General features: G+C 45.6%; 1 protein-coding gene across 1 annotated transcript; it reads left to right on the forward strand.

The window, feature by feature from the left end:
* The first annotated feature begins 209 nt into the window (after nucleotides 1-209).
* LOC135520729 (SHC-transforming protein 1-like) lies at nucleotides 210-20,409 on the forward strand. The gene is given in 13 exon segments (XM_064946492.1): nucleotides 210-5,798; nucleotides 5,801-6,024; nucleotides 6,348-6,418; nucleotides 8,772-8,835; nucleotides 9,488-9,607; nucleotides 9,912-9,965; nucleotides 11,877-11,928; nucleotides 13,126-13,252; nucleotides 13,348-13,498; nucleotides 13,778-13,835; nucleotides 16,234-16,353; nucleotides 16,626-16,870; nucleotides 17,052-20,409. Coding segments are annotated over 13 exon segments (1,770 nt in total). The 5' UTR covers nucleotides 210-5,443; the 3' UTR covers nucleotides 17,181-20,409.
* Nucleotides 20,410-20,797: the final 388 nt, after the last annotated feature.

Here is a 20,797-nt window from a genome sequence, read left to right on the forward strand (position 1 = left end):
TCTCCATCCCTCTCTCCTTCCCCTCCTCCATCCATTCCGTTGTCCTTCCCCTAGTGTGTGTGTGAGAGAGAAAGGGAGAGAGCAATGCTCAGTGCACACGCATGCATTTACTGTTAAATGATTTAGACTGCAAAGTGGGAGAGGGGAAAAGGGGAGGAGAGGGGAAGGAGGGAGGGAGGGAAAGGGAAAGCGGGAGGGAAAGGGAAGGAGGGGTGAGCGGATGAGACAGCAGCAGCGCATGAGAGAGAGAGAGAGAGGCGGCATCACCCAGACAGACAGAGGGAGAAGGAGAGGATAGACAGCAGGCTCGTCTCTCCCTCAGACAGAGCTGGAAGGAAAGCAAAGGGGAATGAGAGAGCGAAGCAAGAGGAGGAGAGGAAGACAATGAAGGAGTGCCGTTGTTCAGCCCTGCCATTCTGCTGTTTCACATTGAACTGAGACGGAGAAGAGAGGAGGAGGACAAGCTGAGGAGAGGATAGATGGAGAGGATATGAGATCTGGCAATGACTTAGTGATTTAAACGAGTGGGAGAGAGGAGAGAGAGGGTGTTTAAACATGAATATGGTTCTGATGTGAATATGGAGCTCTGTTAATACCATACTACGGATAATCACCTCTACTCTGTCTAACCCAAAATAAGGAACAATTGTTTTACATTTTTCATTCAGTCTTGAAGCAAAGGAAGAGTTCTCAAGAATTTATTCACAACTCAAAACAATTATAGGTGGAAAAAAACCTGCTCTGCAGATTATTATACAATCACCACCTTTGTCGTTACTTACCTAACAGTTAGGACTGTACAGGAAAACATTCAGGTTGTTGTTATGCAATTTTTTTCTAAAGTATTAGCTATTGTGATAGTAAAGTTTATTGATATTAATATTGACTATCATATATGAAAGTATTTCATCCTCTGAAGCAATATATGTTGTGTTAATCCATGTGTCCTAGCCAGAGTCTGGAATCAGCCAGGTTGGGATGTCAACATTGATTTGGTTTTATGGCCGGTGCGATGTGGGCCAAACTTTGATCATTTCCTGAGTGGTATTGATCCCTCCAGGAGTCTCTGGCAGGCCGACCGGCTGTGGTTTCTATAGTTAGATGTTAAAGACCGTAATGGGTCAGTCTCCGCTCTGCTTAGCTGCTCCTGGGCTCTGATTTGTGGAAGCAGTCTGTTATCTTGTTGTCTGAGATGTTTCTGCCGCCGTCAGGATTTCTCAATATAGATCCTGAGCAGGCTTCTCTTTCAATGTTTGTTGCCACGGCAACTTGCATGCGCCTAAGTCGGAGACAGACTGAGATGTAAAGTTATTTTGAGTCTTTTTCTCTTTTTTCAAATACTGGTGCTGTTCTTTATATACGTTGCTGTCTAGGGTGGTGATAACCAGGAGAAACAGTCCAGACAGGAACAGACTAGTGGTGGGGTGGTGATAACCAGGAGAAACAGTCCAGACAGGACCAGACTACTGGTGGGGTGGTGATAACCAGGAGAAACAGTCCAGACAGGACCAGACTACTGGTGGGGTGGTGATAACCAGGAGAAACAGTCCAGACAGGACCAGACTACTGGTGGGGTGGTGATAACCAGGAGAAACAGTCCAGACAGGACCAGACTACTGGTGGGGTGGTGATAACCAGGAGAAACAGTCCAGACAGGACCAGACTACTGGTGGGGTGGTGATAACCAGGAGAAACAGTCCAGACAGGACCAGACTACTGATGGGGTGGTGATAACCAGGAGAAACAGTCCAGACAGGACCAGACTACTGGTGGGGTGGTGATAACCAGGAGAAATAGTCTAGACTACTGGTGGGGTGTTAGTGTGTAGAACCTCTAACCTATTTATGTAAATGTAGGCTCTGTCTAGAATTCTAGACTGAATTTGATGCAGTGTTCTTGCTGGTTTGCCATGAGGTATATCTCTCATTCTCTCTCTTCAACTTCTGCCGTGCCATCTTTGCTGGTAACTAGTGTCCTGACCGGGACAGGTGGTATACCAAGCCGATGTCAGAAATGACTAATCTGGATTATAATCAGATAATTCTACATGTGGACATATCATTCACTTTGTACAGCTGTGGAACTGTGTAGTCTTAACTGGTATCATCAACTGTGTGTTGTTTATGTGTTAGTGTAGTGGTGACTTTCTCTACTTGTGTGTGTTTTCTATCTGTGTGTTGGAGAATCAGGACATCTCTTCAGGTAGAGGGCGCTGTACTCTGCACTCATCTGACCTACACTGTGCTTTATTCTGTGCACTAACATCTGGCAGGGCGAGGGTTAAACCTGCTGTACTAGCATTTACTAGTGTTAACCTATGTTTGCTAACTGACCCGTTGGCTATGTTTGTGACATCTCGTCACTGTTAGCGACTGGTTCTGTCTGTTGCTAGCGCTGCATTGCATTCAATTGTGAAACGCTAGCAACTCTATACGTTCATCTGTTTTGACATTTATATTTTAGTCATTTAGCAGACACTCTTTTCCAGAGCGACAATAGAGTTGTGAGTGCATACTTATTCGTACTGGTCCCCCATAGGAATCGAACCCACAACTCTGGCGTTGCAAGCCTAATACTCCACCAGGTGAGCCACACGGGACACGTTGTCTACAGCCACTAATTGACCATCGCGATCTGACCATCTAGCCTGCATTTAGCATTCCCCTGGTAGTGCTACAGCACGAGGACAAATAGACATTTAGAGCATAGACTATAATGGAAGACTTTTGTAGTTATGCGAAGACAGTTAGGCTGTGCTAAGAGCCTGCCGTAGGCTGTCGTAAGACCTTAATAGCCCTTCATAGCCCCTACATAGCATTTCATAGCTAATCCCAGTCAGTATCCTGATGTGTTCTGGTGCTCTCTGTCTGGGAGGAGACGTTAGCTAGCGAGTGCTGTGGCAGACCCTTTGGTGCTAGGCTGGTGTGATCGAGCGAGCGTCCCTCTGTCTGTTGCTAGGCAGCCAAAATCAAATGGCTAGCTGGTAGCCCTCTGCTTCCAAACATACAGGGCTTTAGCCGTTAGCGCTTGTTGTTGAAAGTCAACTTTCTCTGGTATCATCGTGTAACTCTTGGTACCAAATTGTCAATCTGTTACAAAGTTTTATCTCAGTGGGTCAAACCTGGCAGAGTAATGGTTAGAACATGTGTAAAGTGCTGGAAACAACACTGATATGTGAGCTGACAAGACCCTGGAGATATATTCCAGGTTCAACCTCCACTATTCAGTCCTGTGAGCTGACAAGCCCCTGGAGTTATATTCCAGGTTCAACCTCCACTATTCAGTCCTGTGAGCTGTGTCTTGTGGCTGGAGACTGTTCATGTTAGACATCTTTAGTTCTCTTTGGATGGACTATGCAGATTGTTCAGATTGTAGTTAGCTCAGTGTTTCTAGTTAGCTCAGTGTTTCTAGTTAGCTCAGTGTTTCTAGTTAGCTCAGTGTTTCTAGTTAGGTTAGTACTGGACCGTACTGTGCAGTGTTAAGAAATACACATGCTTCTCCCAGGTAACTGACTATTGGCTTGGCTTGTTTAAACAAGACTGTTTCTGTGGAATCGATAAAGAGAGAGAGAGAGGGGAGGGAGGTTTAATTAAGTGTAATGACTAGGTGAGGGAGTTCTCTAACAAGCCTCCAGTACCATTCAGGTCTCATTATCATCAAAACAATCGCACCGGTGGTGTCATCAGCCAATGACCTACATTCTCTCTTGTTACATCATCACTGTGTGTGTCACTGTTTCTGTAACCAGAAAGAGGCAACTTCTCCAACTCTAGCACTTCTGGTGCTATGGTGCTCCAGAACGTATCCACTCTAACCAGGGCAGCAATGTTCTAGAACAGCTCTACCTACGGTTTTAGCCATATCAGAAACTTCAGTCAGGGACAAGCCCAGCATCTGGTCTTTTTCTTATCTAGTGGTGTCTGTTACTAGGTTATGTGCATTGTATAGACTCTGGCTGTAGTTATAGAGTGAGTGTGGAGAGAGACAGACAATCTTTGAAGTAGAGGGACTGTTTAAGAGGACAGTCTGGAGAACGGGAAAGGAGACGAGGAGGGGGGGGAGGGGGAGCGAGAGATCATTTGGAAGAGAAGGCAGGAAGTGGTGGAGCGAGAGAAGGAGGAAGTGCAGCGGCTACTGAGGGAGGCACAGAAAACAGTGTGGAGGAGGAGAGAGGGATTCCAGGAGAGGATAGGAGAGGACAAGCTGAGGGGAGAGAGAAGCGCAGAGAGAGGGAGAGAGACTGCACAGGAGGTGATCTGGAGGAAGAGAGAGGAAGAGGGGGAGAAAGCCAAGGCCATCCAGAGAGGACACGAGACCATCTGGAGGAAGAGGGAGAGGGAGTGAGGAAAAGGGAGAGGGAGTGAAAGAGTACAGAGGAGGAAGAGTTAAATGACTTAGGAGTATTCTCCAGCAGCCTTGGAACCTGAAACAAAGCTGCTCACAGGAGAGCAAGAGGGATACAGAGAGAGAGGAATAAAAAGCAGGAGGGATAGAGAGATTTTCCCTGCCAGAATTGGTGTTTGGCCATAGATCAGCAGGTCTTAACAGAACTTTGCTATATTAAACTCTGCAGATAATCTTACTCTGTTGTATCAACCCGTGTGTGTGTGTGTGTGTGTGTGTCCCTTCTGATCTACTCGTTGGCAGCTGATAAGGTTTTTATGGGCCCGTGTCAGGCAAGAGAGGCTAGTGAGCTACTGCCCCGACAGACACGCTGAAACGCGCACACACACACCACAGACTCACACACTCTGTGCCATTTACTGGCAGTAGAGTAGGTTTCTACTCCAACACATGCTAACAGACACATGAGGGTAGGCCCCTTGATGCAGTAACTCATACCACCTGAGTGTCTGTGTCTATAGACAATCACATTCTGAGGTTGTATGTGGAATCTCCATGGTGCTCAAAGATGAACAACTGGACTTAAGTGCCATGCTACATTAGTTGACATGCTGATGTGCTCAAACAGCATTTTTCAGAACAGGTGCTACATACATGATCACACAAATCCTTTTTGATTCTGTCTATTGGGAAGTGGCATTCATTTCTGTGGATTGAAAGTCATAAAATGTTGTAAGACTGACAGTGTAGACACCAAACAACTGAGTATCACTCCATCAGTGTGCTGGGTTAGACTCTTAGAGAGTGATACCCTCTGATCTTCAATCGCTCCTCTTGCTGCTCTCCTCTGTCTTGTAGATGAAGGTGTTTCTTGCTCAGTGTCTGCTGCACTGCCTGACAATGACGGGAGGATATAAAACAGGGCGGACGGATGGACAACGGTCACTGAGAGGGAAAGAAAGACCAGTGTGTTTTTGAGCGAGAGACTGATAATACAGAGAAGGAGAGAATGAACCACCGTTGTTGTTTAGACTGAATCACACCAGAGTGTGTGGACTTGTTAGAGAAACACTGAAATAACATCGAACATCTCAGATCCATGATGGAGCTGATCCCTAAAACTAAGTATACTCACTTCCGGAGTGAATCTCTCAGTTCGAATGACGATACCAACTCCAACCCTTTCTCCCTCCCCCCTTCCACTCCCGCAACCCCCCTCACCCCTCCTGGGCTACCCTCCTCCCTCTCCTCCTCCTCTCTCACCCCCATCCTCCCCCCTTCCTCCCCCCGCCGGGCCGAGAACAGCCCCACCACGCTCTGTTCCTTCTTCCCCAGGATGGGAGCCCTTCGCCTGGGCATCTCTGCTACTCTACTCCCAGGCCTCAAGGTCTCCAGCAGGCCTCAGCAGGCTCAAGCCCCCATGGGGTCTTCAGGGGGTAACAGTTCCAGCTCTCCCACTCCTCACCCCCTCCCTGTCTAACAGCCCCCTCTCCCCCCCATCGCCCCCCTCTGCAGGATATGAACCGGCTGGGTGGGGCGTCCAGGAGGGCGCGGGTGGAGGGGGGGCAGCTGGGGGGAGATGAGTGGACACGCCACGGCTCCTTCGTCAACAAGCCCACCAGAGGATGGCTACACTCAGACCATGTGGTCAGCACCACTGGGGTTGCCTACTCAGTACGGGTAAGAGTTGGTTGTTCTGTTTTTCAGTTTGTAGGATGTAGGCCTATAGGCTAGTACTTGCATATTTCTTTAACTTTCCATATCTGTCAATTTTTCTGTTGCTCTCTCAAAATGATCTATTCTCTTGTCTGTCCATCTTTCCATCTGTCTCTATCTGTTTCCATCTTCCCCTCCGGTCAGTGTGGGTGTTCTTGAGGAAATGGAATCCTAGTTCATATGAGTTCCTTTCCTGTTTCCTGTGTAGTGTATAGGCTGTGTGGAGAGGAGTGCTGTAGGAAGTGGCATCCCTGTTCATATGCGTCTCCTCTTTATTTCCTGTGTAGTATATGGGCTGTGTGGAGGTGCTACAGTCTATGAGGGCGCTGGACTTCAACACCAGAACTCAGGTCACCAGGTGAGAACCTCCAATTGTTCAAGGGATAGTTCAACCAATTACAAAATGTCATATTGGTTTCGTTACCCTGTAAGCGGTCTATGGAAACATTATGACAATCAAAATCCCCCGGAAGTATCTCAAATGTATTGTGAAGCTCAACAAAGTCACTTGTAGATGATTTGAACATGATGTGCGGAAAATGCTAATGTCGGTACCATGACTTGAATGGGATTTGTGCAACAATTGCTAAAACGTTAGCATTTGGAAACAGTGCCAGGAAAACTAACCCAAGGCATGGATTGATGTCATACCTTGTCCTTAGACTGCTTACAGGGTAAGGACATCAATGTGTTATTTTGTCATTTGGGTGAACTAACCGTTTAAGCTGTTGTTTAAGGCTAATGATCAAGTTACTGCACGCAGATGTACTGTGGTTAGGTAGTACAAAACAGAGCCATGTAGTTAGAGCTAAGTGTTGTATATGGCTCTGGTTCAAAACAGAGCCATGTAGTTAGAGCTAAGTGTTGTATATGGCTCTGGTTCAAAACAGAGCCATGTAGTTAGAGCTAAGTGTTGTATAGGGCTCTGGTACAAAACAGAGCCATGTAGTTAGAGCTAAGTGTTGTATAGGGCTCTGGTTCAAAACAGAGCCATGTAGTTAGAGCTAAGTGTTGTATAGGGCTCTGGTTCAAAACAGAGCCATGTAGTTAGAGCTAAGTGTTGTATAGGGCTCTGGTACAAAACAGAGCCATGTAGTTAGAGCTAAGTGTTGTATAGGGCTCTGGTACAAAACAGAGCCATGAAGTTAGAGCTAAGTGTTGTATAGGGCTCTGGTACAAAACAGAGCCATGAAGTTAGAGCTAAGTGTTGTATAGGGCTCTGGTACAAAACAGAGCCATGTAGTTAGAGCTAAGTGTTGTATAGGGCTCTGGTACAAAACAGAGCCATGAAGTTAGAGCTAAGTGTTGTATAGGGCTCTGGTACAAAACAGAGCCATGTAGTTAGAGCTAAGTGTTGTATAGGGCTCTGGTACAAAACAGAGCCATGTAGTTAGAGCTAAGTGTTGTATAGGGCTCTGGTACAAAACAGAGCCATGTAGTTAGAGCTAAGTGTTGTATAGGGCTCTGGTACAAAACAGAGCCATGTAGTTAGAGCTAAGTGTTGTATAGGGCTCTGGTACAAAACAGAGCCATGTAGTTAGAGCTAAGTGTTGTATAGGGCTCTGGTACAAAACAGAGCCATGTAGTTAGAGCTAAGTGTTGTATAGGGCTCTGGTACAAAACAGAGCCATGTAGTTAGAGCTAAGTGTTGTATAGGGCTCTGGTACAAAACAGAGCCATGTAGTTAGAGCTAAGTGTTGTATAGGGCTCTGGTTCAAAACAGAGCCATGTAGTTAGAGCTAAGTGTTGTATAGGGCTCTGGTACAAAACAGAGCCATGTAGTTAGAGCTAAGTGTTGTATAGGGCTCTGGTACAAAACAGAGCCATGTAGTTAGAGCTAAGTGTTGTATAGGGCTCTGGTTCAAAACAGAGCCATGAAGTTAGAGCTAAGTGTTGTATAGGGCTCTGGTACAAAACAGAGCCATGTAGTTAGAGCTAAGTGTTGTATAGGGCTCTGGTTCAAAACAGAGCCATGAAGTTAGAGCTAAGTGTTGTATAGGGCTCTGGTTCAAAACAGAGCCATGTAGTTAGAGCTAAGTGTTGTATAGGGCTCTGGTACAAAACAGAGCCATGTAGTTAGAGCTAAGTGTTGTATAGGGCTCTGGTTCAAAACAGAGCCATGAAGTTAGAGCTAAGTGTTGTATAGGGCTCTGGTTCAAAACAGAGCCATGTAGTTAGAGCTAAGTGTTGTATAGGGCTCTGGTTCAAAACAGAGCCATGAAGTTAGAGCTAAGTGTTGTATAGGGCTCTGGTTCAAAACAGAGCCATGAAGTTAGAGCTAAGTGTTGTATAGGGCTCTGGTTCAAAACATTGCAAATCACAAAATGTACTCTTACTAGCTACCTCCTTTATACATAAAAATGCATTATTTATCTCTAGTTCATATCCCCCAGTTCTCTTTTTTGCCCTGTTCTATTTTGGTCCCTAGCCGCTACCCATTCTGTGTTGGCCAATCTGAAAGGACTGTATAGGTTTAACAGTATTGTGTGTGTGTGCCTACCGCCCTCACAACCTCTAAATTAGCATGTTCTGGAATCCTGGTGGTTTCCTTCTGGTTTCTATGGTGATGTTTGTATCCATGGTGAGGATGAGTGTGGTTGTCAGGATGATCAAGTCTGTCACATGTTGCCAGATTTCATCTAATCTGCTGCACAGTGTGAAATCCGCACAAGTGTGTTACAGAGAGATTCTCACTTGTGTTGTTGTTTCAGAGAGGCTATCTCAGTGGTGTGTGAGGCAGTGCCTGGAGCCAAAGGAGCCCAACGCAAGAGAAAGGTACACCAATATACACACACACAGAGTATTATTTATTTATGTGTTAAGTGGAGGGCCGTGGTCAGGGCGTTGTTGGATCTGGATTTAGCTGGCTTGACCACTCTGTGGTCAGTGGTACTTCTAGGTAATTACCTCTGTCTCTCTCTTTCTCTCTCACTGTCTCTCTCACACATGTACACACTGCCTTGTATGAGGGAGACTTGTGACTAAGTTGTGTGTTCCGAGACTAAGCCAACTCCAACTGGGCCGGGTCCAGCCTGTCTTTCAGGAGGGGGGGGGGCATTCCTGTAAAACTCAATGCATCCACCCAAACACGACATAAAACAGCTATATACACAACAGACTGGTTTGGCTAAATCATGTCTGGCCCTGGGAGACTGTGGGGGACTGTGGGAGACTTGACTAGACAAGCTTCAGTGGCAGCCTGCAGCTGTTCTTCTACATACACACATACACACACACACACGGCTCAGACATGCTTCTCCCTCTCTATTGCCTTCACACACACACATTCTTCTCTGTATATTGTACAGTATGTTTACAATGCTCTGTTGTTATCCTTTAGAATATCTTCTGTTTCATCTTCCTTATTGGTGAAATCTTCCTTTCCCTGTTGGCCTTCTGTTTAACATGAATGTCCCTCCCCCTCCAGCCGTCGTCTCGCTGTATGACGTCCATTCTGGGGAAACGTAACCTGCAGTTTGCTGGGATGACCATCAGCCTGACGGTCTCTACCAGCAGCCTCAACCTGCTGGCCTCCGACTGCAAACAGGTGACACACACAAGCACTTTCGGGCATGGATCCTGAATGAGTGTTTGTTGTTATTGATTTATCTGGGTTTGTTATTACAGACTGTTACATGGTGTTAATTACATCATCCAGTCAGTTAGGTATTTAGTATACACTATATCTAACGGTCAATGGAACCAACCCATACTGCTGAATGGAGAGACATGATCTCTCTCTCTCTCTCTCTCTCTCTCTCTCTCCACCTCTACAACTCAACTCTTTATCATGATAACATATCTCTCTCTTTTTCTTTCTTTCTCTTCTCTCTCTCTTTCTCTTTTCACAGATAATTGCAAATCATCACATGCAGTCCATCTCTTTCGCTTCTGGAGGAGACCCAGTGAGTCATACAGCCCTCTCCCTCACTCACCTCACTATCCATCCTCTATACCCACTCTATTCATTGCTCTGCCTCTGTCCACCCATCTACTTCTCTATGCCTCTCTCTCTCTCTCCCTGCTTCACTCTGACCACCCATCTACTCCTCTATGCCTCTCTCTCTCTCTCTCTCTCTCCCTGCTTCACTCTGACCACCCATCTACTCCTCTATGCCTCTCTCTCTCTATCTCTCTCTCTCCCTGCTTCACTCTGTCCACCCACCTACTCCTCTATGCCTCTCTCTCTCCCTGCTTCACTCTGTCCACCCATCTACTCCTCTATGCCTCTCTTTCTCTCCCTGCTTCACTCTGTCCATCCATCTACTCCTCTCTCTCTCTCTCTCTCTCTCTCTCTCTCTCCCTGTTTCACTCTGTCCACCCATCTACTACTCTATCCCTGTCACGCTGCCTCTCCGTCTTGCTCCGTCCATATTTCTTTTCCTCTATCCATCTCTCTCTGTATTCCATAGCTCCTTTCCTCCTCCCTCCTTTGTCTTCATCCACGTCAGTGGAACTCCCTGCATCCAGCACTTCCTCCTCATCTCTTCCTCCTCCTCTCTTCTTCCTCTCTAGTTCATTGTGTTTTAATAGCTCTTCCTCTTCCTCCTCTAGATCATTGTGTGTTAATAGCTCTTTCTCTTCATCCTAGATCATTGTGTGTTAATAGCTCTTCCTCCTCTAGATCATTGTGTGTTAATAGCTCTTCCTCTTCCTCCTCTAGATCATGGTGTGTTAATAGCTCTTCCTCTTCCTCCTGTCTAGATCATTGTGTGTTAGTAGCCTTCCTCTTCCTCCTCTCTAGATCATTGTGTGTTAGTAGCTCATCCTCTTCCTCCTCTCTAGATCATGGTGTGTTAGTAGCTCTTCCTCTTCCTCCTCTCTAGATCATTGTGTGTTAATAGCTCTTCCTCTTCCTCCTCTAGATCATTGTGTGTTAATAGCTCTTCCTCTTCCTCCTCTAGATCATTGTGTGTTAATAGCTCTTCCTCTTCCTCCTCTAGATCATTGTGTGTTAATAGCTCTTCCTCCTCTAGATCATTGTGTGTTAATAGCTCTTCCTCTTCCTCCTCTAGATCATGGTGTGTTAATAGCGCTTCCTCTTCCTCCTCTAGATCATTGTGTGTTAATAGCTCTTCCTCTTCCTCCTCTAGATCATTGTGTGTTAATAGCTCTTCCTCCTCTAGATCATTGTGTGTTAATAGCTCTTCCTCTTCCTCCTCTAGATCATGGTGTGTTAATAGCTCTTCCTCTTCCTCCTCTAGATCATTGTGTGTTAATAGCTCTTCCTCCTCTAGATCATTGTGTGTTAATAGCTCTTCCTCTTCCTCCTCTAGATCATGGTGTGTTAATAGCTCTTCCTCTTCCTCCTCTAGATCATTGCGTGTTAATAGCTCTTCCTCCTCTAGATCATTGTGTGTTAATAGCTCTTCCTCCTCTAGATCATTGTGTGTTAATAGATCTTCCTCCTCTAGATCATTGTGTGTTAATAGCTCTTCCTCCTCTAGATCATTGTGTGTTAATAGCTCTTCCTCCTCTAGATCATTGTGTGTTAATAGCTCTTCCTCCTCTAGATCATTGTGTGTTAATAGCTCTTCCTCCTCTAGATCATGGTGTGTTAATAGCTCTTCCTCCTCTAGATCATGGTGTGTTAATAGCTCTTCCTCCTCTAGATCATTGTGTGTTAATAGCTCTTCCTCCTCTAGATCATTGTGTGTTAATAGCTCTTCCGACTAAACGTCTTTGCTTCCTTCTCTCTTCCAACTCACCCACTCTCCCCTTTTCTCCTCACCCTCCTCTTCATATTTCCCTCTCATTTACCCATCCCACCCTCTCTTCCTCCTCCCCATCCCCCTCTTCTCTTTTCTCTCCCTCAGGACACAGCAGAGTATGTAGCATACGTGGCCAAAGACCCAGTCAACCAGAGAGGTGAGACTCAATGTCATCCCTCCAGTAGATTTATCCAGCAGCACATCCAGTCCTTGTTCAGTACCTTACATCAATGTCATCCCTCCAGTAGATTTATCCAGCAGCACATCCAGTCCTTGTTCAGTACCTTACATCAATGTCATCCCTCCAGTAGATTTATCCAGCAGCACATCCAGTCCTTGTTCAGTACCTTACATCAATGTCATCCCTCCAGTAGATTTATCCAGCAGCACATCCAGTCCTTGTTCAGTAGCTTACATCAATGTCATCCCTCCAATAGATTTATCCAGCAGCACATCCAGTCCTTGTTCAGTACCTTACATCAATGTCATCCCTCCAATAGATTTATCCAGCAGCACATCCAGTCCTTGTTCACTACCTTACATCAATGTATTCCCTCCAATAGATTTATCCAGCAGCACATCCAGTCCTTGTTCAGTACCTTACATCAATGTCATCCCTCCAATAGATTTATCCAGCAGCACATCCAGTCCTTGTTCAGTACCTTACATCAATGTCATCCCTCCAATAGATTTATCCAGCAGCACATCCAGTCCTTGTTCACTACCTTACATCAATGTATTCCCTCCAATAGATTTATCCAGCAGCACATCCAGTCCTTGTTCAGTACCTTACATCAATGTCATCCCTCCAATAGATTTATCCAGCAGCACATCCAGTCCTTGTTCACTACCTTACATCAATGTAATCCCTCCAATAGATTTATCCAGCAGCACATCCTGTCCTTGTTCACTACCTTACATCAATGTCATCCCTCCAGTAAATTTATCCAGCAGCACATCCAGTCCTTGTTCACTACCTTACATCAATGTCATCACTCCACTTTGTTGCTTCTATGTATTTTGTTTGGTTGCTTTTTGTGCTATTGCTTTGTCTGCATGCTACGTGTTGCTCGTCCTGTATTATTCTGCGTGTGCTCACTGCTCATTGATTGTCTATATTGTAATTGTTTTTAATAATCTGCCCAGGGACTGCAGTTGAAAATTAGCCAGCTGGCTAAAACCGGCACTTTTACTGAAACATTGATTAATGTAAAAATAAACACAAACTCAATATATTTATCCAGCCGCACATCAAATCCCTGTTCAGTACCTTTCTTTGGACAGCGAGGCAGTGCCAATATTCTGTTTCCTTACCTCTGTTGTTTACCCTCCTCTCTGCTTCCTTTCTGTCCAGCGTGTCATATCCTGGAGTGTTCGGAGGGCTTGGCCCAGGAAGTCATCAGTACGATAGGGCAGGCCTTCGAACTACGCTTCAAACAGTACCTGAAGAACCCCCCCAAACTGGTCACCCCCCATGACAGGTGTGTGTGTGTGTGTGTGTGTGTGTGTGTGTGTGTGTGTGTGTGTGTGTGTGTGTGTGTCACTCCTGAGTTCTGACTCCTCTCCCCTTTCTCAGGATGGCTCCATTTGACGGCTCAGCGTGGGAGGAAGAGGAAGATGAGGGAGCACCGCCCCCTGCAGATGTTCCGTACTATAATAACTTCCCCGGGAAACAACCTCCTCCTGGGGGACTGGTGGACATGAGAGCCCGCCCTGGGGCTACGCTGGTGAGATAGATATATATATATACACATACACACACACACCAAGTAATTGTTAGTCAATTGTATTGAATCCAGACTGCAGCTCCAGGGGAGAGAGGGCAGTTCAGTATGTAGGCTAATCATCTGACCCAGTCTCACTCTCACATCACAGCAGGCCTTAGTCTTCCACTCTCTCTGGCGCTCTCCTTATTCACCTCACAGTGAGTGTATGTCATCAGTTGGTCAGTGTAATGTATGTTTTTCCATCTGTATCTTAATTGCTTCTGGTGTGTGTGTTTTCAGCCCTATGGACAGCCGGGTCAGAATGATATTCACAAGCAGCCGCTTCCCCCTCTACCAAGTGAGCAATCTCTCTCACACACACACACACACACACACTCAGCTAAAGGATATGAGGTGACACAATACAATGACTATCAGTGAGAGAATGACACGGACCCAGTGAGAGGAAATGAGTCAGATTGACCTTGTGTGTGTTGCTCTAGGACAGTGTGTGTTGCTCTAGGACAGTGTGTGTTGCTCTAGGACAGTGTGTGTTGCTCCAAGACAGTGTGTGTTGCTCCAGGACAGTGTGTGTTGCTCCAGGACAGTGTGTGTTGCTCTAGGACAGTGTGTGTTGCTCTCGGACAGTGTGTGTTGCTCTCGGACAGTGTGTGTTGCTCTAGGACAGTGTGTGTTGCTCTAGGACAGTGTGTGTTGCTCTAGGACAGTGTGTGTTGCTCTAGGACAGTGTGTGTTGCTCTAGGACAGTGTGTGTTGCTCTCGGACAGTGTGTGTTGCTCTCGGACAGTGTGTGTTGCTCTCGGACAGTGTGTGTAGCTCTCGGACAGTGTGTGTAGCTCTCGGACAGTGTGTGTAGCTCTCGGACAGTGTGTGTAGCTCTCGGACAGTGTGTGTAGCTCTCGGACAGTGTGTGTAGCTCTCGGACAGTGTGTGTAGCTCTCGGACAGTGTGTGTTGCTCTCGGACAGTGTGTGTTGCTCTCGGACAGTGTGTGTTGCTCTCGGACAGTGTGTGTTGCTCTCGGACAGTGTGTGTTGCTCTCGGACAGTGTGTGTAGCTCTCGGACAGTGTGTGTAGCTCTCGGACAGTGTGTGTAGCTCTCGGACAGTGTGTGTTGCTCTAGGACAGTGTGTGTTTCAACTGGTCTCTGTGTTCCCATAGGGGTGTTGTCATCGCATTAATGGTATTCACGTCACAATTATTTAATCAAATCAATTTACTACGTTTAAATTATTATGTGATTAAATTAATGATGTAACAATTAACTCATTAGCAATCTTGGGCACCACAGAAAAAGTTTGTTTAATGAGTTACAATTTCCCTGAATTGACTGAAGAATATCAGAATATACCTTTATCATATTAGTCATCCATGAATTATTATTACCTCATTTCAGTCTTATTCTGAACGTCGTTGACTTTAATTTGCACCAACCCTAGTCTGCATGATGATTCAGCGATACACAAATTGTCTAAATTATTTATTTACTGACTAACTACATAATCACACAGAATGACATAAACACACACAGGATAGATTATACGTTGATTTCTAACATAATGCAATGAACGGTCCCTAGTGGACTAACCCGATATGACGGCTGGTTACACAGTGAAATGGCTGGGGAAAGAAAGAGCGGGAGAAAGGGAGACAGGAATTCAACTATCATACATGCAGTTGAATAATACGCTCATCGTAAATGGATATTTAGCACCCTAACACCCGCTCATTCAGATTTAGAAAGGCAATGTACATATTTACGCGTGTATGTCTTTGTCGACTCGCTCTGCTGAAATCGCCCGATCCGTCTGTGGCGAATAGTTAAATAGGGGCGGCAGGGTAGCCTAGTGGTAAGAGCGTTGGACTAGTAACTGGAAGGTTGCAAGTTCAAACCCCCGAGCTGACAAGGTACAAATCTGTCGTTTTGCCCCTGAACAGGCAGTTAACCCACTGTTCCTAGGCCGTCATTGAAAATAAGAATTTTTTCTTAACTTTCTTGCCTAGTTAAATAAAGGTAAAATAAAAAAGTCTCTGGTTGTGTAAGTCTCTGGTTGTCCACTAGAGGTCACCATGTCCTTAGTAGTTATAGTAGGTTTCATCGAACTCCATCTCCTGCCACTGGACTTCCTCTCATCACCATGTCCTTAGTAGTTGTAGTAGGTTTCATCTAACTCCATCTCCTGCCACTGGACTTCCTCTCATCACCATGTCCTTAGTAGTTGTAGTAGGTTTCATCTAACTCCATCTCCTCCCACTGGACTTCCTCTCATCACCATGTCCTTAGTAGTTGTAGTAGGTTTCATCTAACTCCATCTCCTGCCACTGGACTTCCTCTCATCACCATGTCCTTAGTAGTTGTAGTAGGTTTCATCTAACTCCATCTCCTGCCACTGGACTTCCTCTCATCACCATGTCCTTAGTAGTTGTAGTAGGTTTCATCTAATTCCATCTCCTCCTCTCATCACCATGTCCTTAGTAGTTGTAGTAGGTTTCATCTAACTCCATCTCCTGCCACTGGACTTCCTCTCATCACCATATCTGCTGGTGAGAAGAATTTCTAAACGGATGCCTCAGATTTATACATCCTGTGAATTATCTGGGTTCTTCTATCTGTGACATCGCAGAACAGATATTCTATATAGCTGTTCTACTCTAAACGTTTCCCATCCCTGAACACCTCCCAGGTGATACTGACAGACATTTATGTGATTAAACTCCTCTGATTGGTTGTTTCAGTGGGAGCAAAGGAGGGAGGGCGGGAACTGTGTGATGACCCCTCATACGTCAATGTGGATAAACCCCGCCCCGCAACAGCTGCAGCCAATGGCAATACTCACAGAGATGCGTTCGACATGAGTGAGTCCCAGTTGGTCCTATCAGCTAGAGTCTGTATACAATACATCAACTGGCCCTGCAGTCTATAGCAGTCACTATCAGTCATCTCAAATAAGACTAATTAGAATGGTTATCAGCTATATTGCAGTAATTACACTACAGTAGAAGTCATTAGTTTTATCATTTGGGTTTGGACATAGGGGAAATTAGAATATTGTTATCCTGAATGTATCAAGAATGAATCTGGTCTGGTCAAAACGTCTCTCTCGCTCTGCCCTCTCTCCTCCTCTCAGAGCCATTTGACGATTCCCTGGGTGTATCAGGTCTGGGGGTCTCAGCGGCGCCCCCTCTGGTAGAACAGCTGCAGTGCGAGGCCTGGTTCCACGGCAGCCTGAGTCGCAGGCAGGCTGAGAGACTGCTGACCCGTGACGGAGACTTCCTGGTCCGAGAGTCAGGCACCACCCCTGGACAGTACGTCCTGACTGGACAACAGGGGGGTCAGCCCAAACACCTACTACTGGTCGACCCAGAGGGAGTGGTGAGTTGGAAGGGAGAGGGAGAGGTGTCTGAGTTAGAGCGAGCCACCCGAAGCATTCCCACTTATCAGCTGTGACGTGATATGTTTTGTGACCCTCTCTCTTTCTCTCTCTCTCTGTGTGTGTGTGTGTGTGTGTCTGTCTGTCTGTCTGTCTGTCTGTGCGTGTTGTCCAACTACTCAGGTACGTACCAAAGACCACCACTTTGAGAGTGTGAGCCACCTGATCAGTTACCACATGGACAACAGACTGCCCATCGTATCAGCAGGCAGTGAGGTGTGTCTACAACAACCAGTGGAGCACGGGGCCTGAACACACACACACAGCAATGCAACACACACACACTCTCAGAAACACTACACACATAAGCAGTGCTGACAACATTAAGGAAAGCCAAAAAAAACTCCTCTATCACTCTTTCTGCCAAAATCATTTGCTCTCTGCTTTTCCTCACACCCTTCTCTCCTCCTGGACAACTCACTGTTACCTCCGTGATCCCTCCTTCTGTTTATCCTTCCGTCATCGAGGTCCACTCTCACCATCCCTCCAAAGAACGTGGGAGTAACACCTAGAAACACTATTTTCCGTCTCATTGGGACAGAAATTAATACAATTTAGTAAAAAAACGGAGCATTATTAATTAAATCATGCCATTGTATCATTTCTGAATGATTCTATCATAGTAAAGGAGGTCTGTGCACCTTGGAGGGGAGGAGTGAAACGTAGAGAAAGGAATGGAGGGATGGGGGAGAGGTCTTGATCCAGACATGGCAGAGGAAACAGTTTCTCTCACCGTCAGAGAAGCACTCCAAAGACTTGTCTGATGATTGGATTCATCAGAGAGCTCAGACATGGACCCTCCAATCAAATATCAGTGGAACACATGAATAACCAATCATGACTGAGATCAGGCCTCCTGTTAATATGCATTGACATTTTTGTGTCCACACCAATCAGGGCCCTCACTTACCATCAAGCCCCTTCCATTAAAATACCTTTCATCTTTGACCATTGACCCTGAGTGATACCTGGTGATGTCACGGAGGATGTCTCTGTATGCAAAAAGGGGGTTGCTATACCAACAACCATTGTCTCCGTCTTTCCAAATATGGACAAGGTTTCTTTCCGGCCTCCGAAGGTGGAGTTTGATAAAAGGATGTCCGACATCCGCTTGTCTGTCTGCATGGGACTGGTCTCCCCGTCCGTCTGCATGGGACTGGTCTCCCCATCAGTCTGCATGGGACTGGTCTCCCTGTCTGTCTGCATGGGACAGGTCTTACCTTTCTGTCTGCATGGGACTGGTCTCCCCGTCTGTCTGCATGGGACTTGTCTGTCTGCATGGGACTGGTCTTACCTTTCTGTCCTGATCATGACAAAGAAAGTGGACTTGGTTGGACTGGGGCGGCAGAAACCATGGAGATGACTCCAACACCGACATACAGTGTGCTCGTCTGTATCTGTCGTGTACTTTCATTGGGAGTATAGTGTGTTTACATAGAGAGGGATGGAGAGAAGACTGGGAAGGGGTAGGAGGCCGGGGGGAGGTTCCACATCTAGAGATGTCATCAGACCTAGACACGATGTCATCTGAAAGAGCTCAAAACCAATTCTATGACGATGTCACAGTCAACCCAAATGCGGCTGTCACAATTTAATCGGTGCTGTGTTGGAATCGTAGTTCGGATTAATGCCAATATTTTCTTGCTTTTCAATGGATTTGTTGTTAATAACTGTTTGCCTTGACAATCTATGGCCATGTCTCTGTCTGGACGGGTGGGGGGTGGAGAGGTTGGGGGGCATACTGGATGAAGTGTGTTTAATGCCGAAAGCGTTCGGTCCAGAGCATTCAAAACATATATTTTATCTCCTCCCCAAATGTGCTGCAACACTTGGTCAGGAGATTAGCGTTTAGCGTAAGCATTAGTGTGTAATGTTTCTTCTCAGCTCATAGCAGGGAAAACTGTTCAGCGCTGTTCCCAACAAAATCTGGGAGTTTGGCGAACGTTGGTCAGACGTTGGTCTTTGACGTGTTGTTTTCCTTGGTATTAGAAGATGGTAGAGGGAGAGAACGTGGAGGAATCATCCTCTCCCTCCTTCTCTTCATGATATTTTTTGTATCTTTTACTCGTGCCTTATTTCTTCGATGCAGTCACTTCACTCCAGTGCAGTTTGTCACCTAATGTACTGTGCTTATTCTACAGTCAGTTGATGTACTTAATCCAAATGTAGTGGACCGTTGGATCCTGTCACATGGTCTCTGTCCATCAAAGACTCTGCAAAAAGGACACTGACTCTCACCACCCAGGTCCAGTGATGCCAATCCGCTCCTCTATTGCACATTCATTCTTACTTCCTGTTGTCACTTGTTGTTGTCACGGTTGCTTGATGTCGCAGCTCTCATTGGAGGGATTTCCACTCCACCTGTAAATAACATCAGATCTGATTGGTTGGTTTGAGTTCTTGGTTCTGAAATGAAAGTCTTTATTGTTTAGATGTTATTAATAACATGGGTGGGACAGAACCAGATACTGTATTTCACATGTAATACCCACGGAATACTTTTCTCTCTGAATCCAATTCATTTTGATTCTAGCCAATGAACCATGTCCAGGTTTTTGAGTGAGGCTGAAACCAAACTGTAAATGTGGAAGTGAAGAGTAAACTGGGATCTGCCACCTGCTGTACAAAATATTTCTGTCTCATCAGTAGGGTTGCAAAATCCTGTGGTTTTCCAGAAATCCTGGTTGGAGGATTCACAGAATTCCTGTTTATTCGCTCGTGTAATTCTAGGATTATTTTAACCAGGATTTCTGGAAAACCGGGGAATATGGGGAAAGTTGTCTGAATTTTGCAACTCTAGTCATGAGAAAGGGCTCTTTGAGCCTGGACAGGTAATTGTTTTCATCTTTCTCATCGTGCTTGTGTGTGTGTTGTGAGAGAGGATGTGTGGATGATCAGAGTTTATGGTTAGGAGTGTAGGGGGTTGTGTAGTTCTTACATGGTGGCACTTGTGCTCTGTGTGTGAGGCCTTTGCTTCATTCTGTCACAAACACACAGACTGTTAGACACAGACTGTTTAAGTGACTATAGGTCCTGGATAGGCAACAAGAAAACAAGTATACAAGCCCCAAGATGTGTGTGTAAAAGGAATCATCTATCCTCTACATAATTTGTGAAGCATTCTAGCGTTGTCATTGTTCATCACAGTTGCCTTTGTTGCATGGAAATAATTTTTTTACAGTTTCTATATTGTTGTTTTGATGTACTTTTTAATTTGAGTTTTGAAAGCCAAAGGGTTATTTTCAATTAGCCTTCACAAATATTGATTTAATTTTTTACTTTTTACAGTTCTGTTGTTCTCTTGTTCTTTTCTGTTTACACCTGTACCTGAAATCACAGATTGCATATAAATGCATATGTCATGAATCTTTCTTGGTGAGTTTGGCTTTAAAATGCAGTTTCTGGATTTACACTTTGGTCTCCTATGATGTGTTTTCTTAAATGTTGATTCATAACTATTAAATAGAACATATCCCCTTTACTTATTTATTCTGCTAAATACAGGTGAGGATGATATATTGTTTTAATTGAAGTTCTACACTTCGAGGAGATGACCAAGGAGATTATGAGAGGACAAGGAAAGAGACAGGGTTGGGCTAGTTGAGTTACCGCAGGGGAGGTAGATGCTAGTTGAGTTAGCGCAGGGGGAGGTAGAGGCTAGTTGAGTTACCACAGGGGGAAGGTAGAGGCTAGTTGAGTTAGCGCAGGGGGTAGAGACTAGTTGAGTTACCTCAGAGGGGGGTAGAGACTAGTTGAGTTACCTCAGAGGGGGAGGTAGATGCTAGTTGAGTTACCTCAGGGGGGGAGGTAGATGCTAGTTGAGTTACCGCAGGGGGAGGTAGAGGCTAATTGAGTTACCGCAGGGGGAG

The sequence above is a fragment of the Oncorhynchus masou genome, chromosome 29 (genome assembly GCF_036934945.1).
Source record: "Oncorhynchus masou masou isolate Uvic2021 chromosome 29, UVic_Omas_1.1, whole genome shotgun sequence".
Taxonomy (NCBI): Eukaryota; Metazoa; Chordata; class Actinopteri; order Salmoniformes; family Salmonidae; genus Oncorhynchus; species Oncorhynchus masou.